Source organism: Manis javanica, chromosome 10 (assembly GCF_040802235.1).
Source record: "Manis javanica isolate MJ-LG chromosome 10, MJ_LKY, whole genome shotgun sequence".
Classification (NCBI taxonomy): domain Eukaryota; kingdom Metazoa; phylum Chordata; class Mammalia; order Pholidota; family Manidae; genus Manis; species Manis javanica.
In genome coordinates this window covers 89,248,864-89,253,160 of record NC_133165.1, presented here as the reverse complement: position 1 = coordinate 89,253,160, position 4,297 = coordinate 89,248,864, and the positions used below count along the sequence as shown (strand labels likewise).

Sequence of the window (4,297 nt, the reverse complement as noted above, 5' to 3'; positions counted from 1 at the left end):
GTCATGTATCACCTTAAAGAGGAGTACAGCAAGAAATTGCATTTTCTGGGTCATTTAAAAAATAATCACAATTAGTTATCACCTTCCATCTTATGACTTTTGGCTCAAGTTTATACTGCTATATAATGTGAATTCATTTGACCTAAATTAACATTTGCCTAAACTTAAAATTCAGTGAATTCTGAGAGGCAATGAATATCAGTGTCATTATAAATTATTACCTTGTTTATATCCAATGACCTTATATAATTTCCAAGAAGATATTCTAAGAAAAAAAGTCTCAAAATGTATCTACTCAGTGCAATCACACAGAAAATTTTAGTTAATTACATAAATGACTGGACAGATTATTGAAGACTAGAGGAGAGATAGATCTAGTGCTGAAAGGCAGATGGTCTGGTAACTATTATTGGGAATATAAGAACCTTAGAAGAGGATAAAGGCCTTTAATGTCCTTAGGCCACCTGAAAAGGGAAGAAGGATCACAACATTTGTGGTTTGAGTGCATGGAAGGCAAAGTTCGCACACCTCAGTATTTCCTTTAGGATCTTCTCTGGATCTTGCTCCTCCTTTTCCCCTTTAACAACTAATATTGTTTATGACCAGAGCTGATGGGGTGCTTAGTAACAGAAAAGTAAACTTTTTACTACAGGTATTTAGTATCTATTTACATATTTAGAGAAGGAGGAGGATCTCAGACCACTTGTCTCTTTATACTGTGATTTGCTTTTTCCCCACTGCTTCCTCGACTGCGAACCTCTTCGCTTCTGGTGTCAGTTTCCCAGATCAGTGCAGTTTCCACACCCAGTGCACATGTAACACTGAAGAGCATAGAGAGGATTTATTTAGTAGGTGCTGAAAACAACTGAGGACAAAAGCCTCCAAGGACAGAAACATCCATAAACTTCTTAGTGTCTGGAACTCAGTCTACAGCACAAGGAGAAGATGGTGAGAGAAACTCAGGTGAAAGGAGGTGCCTGAGATGGCAAGGCACTGAAGGCTGTGTGGACGGATGGAAGCAGAAATTGGAAGTCTCCATGAGGGAATGAGGGGAACCTTTAGAATAATCATGGAGGTCTGAGATTTTCTTGCACAAAAGTCATCTTTTGGCTCAATTCTTACCATGATATGAGGACTCATTTTCATCAGGTGATCATGATGCACAGTAGAACCAATATTTCTATAACCTAATTTCAGAAAGCATCCGTGTTAAGTTTTTCTGTTTACAAGTCTCAGTGAGAATAGACAAATAACCATCTGAGACACTTATTATCTGAATTGTGCCTTTGTTCTGCCGCTGTCACAAGTAAACCCAGTGGGAAATAGTCTGATTCTAGAAAGAGCACAGAGAGATTTCTCTCAGGTCATCCCCAACCCAACACAGAGGCTACCCTTCATTTACCTGCTTTTGTGCCTCTATAAATGGGAAAACAATATCAGTGAAGCAAGTAACTTTCAGCTATAATCTAGCTTAAGGGGACCAGTAGGCTAATAGAGCTGGTGTAACTCGGAAGTGCCAGAGAGCTGTATTCCCGAAGGTCACAGTCTGAAGCCAAACTTTAAACTCATTAAGTAGAAGAGTGAAGCTTATGGAAGCCCTACAGGATTCTCAAGATATAGGCTATAGAACTTTAAGGTTGAAGCTTTAGCTGTAAACCCTGGAGTCTTGTGAGCTTTGAAAGTAGGCAAGCTGGGAAGTCCTTTCCTGTTGCCCACTTACTGGGGAGATACCTTTTTGGGAATTATTAAGGAAGGTGTTTGGTGAGACTTGTTTCACCTGACAGCTTATTTTCCCATATCACAGGGAACTGTATCTTTAAACATAACTGAGATGAACATTTTGATGATTAAACATATTTTAAAAATCATAAACAGTTACTTATGCAACTACCCAATTTGCATTGGCTGCACTTGTGAAACCTCATGCTATACAAGTGTGGCAAAGAGCAGCTTACAGCACAATCACAGGTTCCAGCTTCACATTCTCATGGAAGTATCCTCATCACTGGGGCTGAGTGTTGGACCACAGTGAGAATGTACTCAGCTTATGTGAAAATTTTGCCTTAAAACCTTTTTATTTTTATTTGAAAATTTTAAATTGATATATAATTGACATGCGTCTTTGTGGAAGTGTATTGAGTTAATGTTTATAACATGTTGAATTGATACATTTGTATATTGCAGGATGCCTGCCATTATAGGATTACCTAACATCTCTATAATGGCACATAATCATGATTTCTTTTTTTGTGGTGGGAAATATCAAGATATAGTCTCAGCAAGTTTGATGTTTGTCTGTAATCATTCTATTGTATTTTGAATCTCCAGGAATTGTCTATTAAGTGGAATTTTAGAGAAAACTTCCATCCTTCACTGTAGCCCCAAGGAGTCATTGTTTTTTGGCCAGATCAGATACACACTAAACCTAAGTTAACCAGTAATTTGCATTTCGCAGCTGGTCTGGATTTCTCACTGTGTTCTCCTCCTCTCTGACTCTTGTTTTTCACCAATCCTTCCCTTTTCCTCCTTAAACTATGTCTTCTACTCTAGTTCTTAGCATCTAACTCAGATTGCAAAATGCTTTTCTACTAAATTGTCTGCATCATGAAGTAGTCTTGATATTTCCTTGTGCCACTTTCCATTAGATTTTAGAAACTTGCATCTGGTGAATCCATGGTGGATCCTCCTACACTTGGGCTGGCTTATTTCCCTTTGGATGCTCCCACCTTTCTTAGGCCTGGGTCTCTCCAAGTCCAAATACTTGATAATACTGCGCATCCTTTCCCCCAGTTCTTGAATCTTCCCCAGACTGAAGATGCAACAGGTTTGCTTTATGCTCCCTTCTGTGATGGTTAGGTGACTTTATTCCATGTAGTTCAATGAACTGCTTAGCAAAGGGAAAAGGTTACGATCAAGCCCCATCAAAACTGCAAAAAGATGATTCAAGGAAAATGGCTGGATTAATACAATCATTTGATGTTTTGTTTGCTCCTAAACCACAGTGAATTTGTTCCACCTTTCTCAACCTGATCCCCAAATACCTACATGAATTGCTATGAAAATTTTCCTGACTCCAACATCATGACATTCAGAAAATGCTCTTAGTGTTAGCCAACAATAGATCATATTATAGTAATCCCCCATCATCTTCTGTGTCTGGTCACCTATCTTGGAGATATTTTCTAAAAGTTCTTCTCAGAGCTGCTTTCACCTCATTGTTCTTCAAGCTGTAGATGAGGGGATTCACTAAGGGAGTGACCACACCGTATTGTACAGACACAATCAACTCCAGTGGTGAACCTGAGGTTGGGATGAGATAGCGAAGGAAACCTGAGCCATAAAACAGGAGGATGGCAGTGAGGTGAGAGGAGCAGGTGGAGAAGGCTTTGCCTCTACCTGAGGAGGAGCTGATAGTCAGGATGGTGGAGGCAATAAGGACGTAGGAGAATACGATCAACAAACAGGTTCCAAGCCCATGCACAACACTGGAACACAGTAAAACAGTAAAACTGGTGGAGACCTCAGAGCAGGACAGAGGGAAGAGAGAGGGCAGCTCACAGCTGTAGTGGGGGATATACTGATCCTCACAGAAGTCCAAACTCATAGCCTCTAGGATGTAGATGAATGCGTCCAGAATGCTCAGGCTCCAGGATCCACGCACCAGACTATTACAGAGCCGGTTGGTCATGATCTGTCTGCAGTGCAGAGGGTGGCAGATGGCAACACAGCGGTCATAGGCCATTACTGAGAGCAGGCAGACTTCAGTGCCCCCAGGGACAAACACAAAGAATACCTGAGCCAGACAGCCCCCCACAGAGATGGTTTTCTTCTGAGACAGGAGGTTTTCCAGCAGTTTGGGCACAGTGACTGAGGAGTAGCAAAGATCCAGGAAGGAGAGGTGACTCAGGTTTCCCATCAGAGTCAGGAGGTAAATCACTAGGAACAGCACAAAGAGCAGGGCCTGGACGTGGGGGTCTGCAGACAGCCCCAGGAGGATAAACTCAGTGATGGCGCTGTGGTTCCCCAAGGCCATTTGGAGAGACTGTAGAATAGAAATAAAAAGAGGAACAGAGAATGACTTCAGCAAAGTGATGGAGTGTGGAGCTCCAAGCTCCTGTTCCTTTATAGAAACATCAGAAAACAATCAGACAGTCAAGCACCAACTTTATAGGTTTTCTGAGAAACAGTCGAAGGTTTCTAGCAACCAAGTGAACACTCAATAAAGAAAAGTGCAACTTAAAAATAGTAGCAAAGCTTTGTGTAATTTTTATTTTTCCTTGCCTACCCCCTTCCAGTC

General features: G+C 41.1%; 1 protein-coding gene across 1 annotated transcript; it reads right to left on the bottom strand.

Moving 5' to 3' along the window:
* Positions 1 to 3,160: 3,160 nt before the first annotated feature.
* LOC140843893 (olfactory receptor 8S1-like) lies at positions 3,161 to 4,033 on the bottom strand. Its single transcript, XM_073214306.1, has one exon. The coding sequence runs from the start codon at positions 4,031 to 4,033 to the stop codon at positions 3,161 to 3,163; it is 873 nt and encodes a 290-aa protein (XP_073070407.1).
* Positions 4,034 to 4,297: the final 264 nt, after the last annotated feature.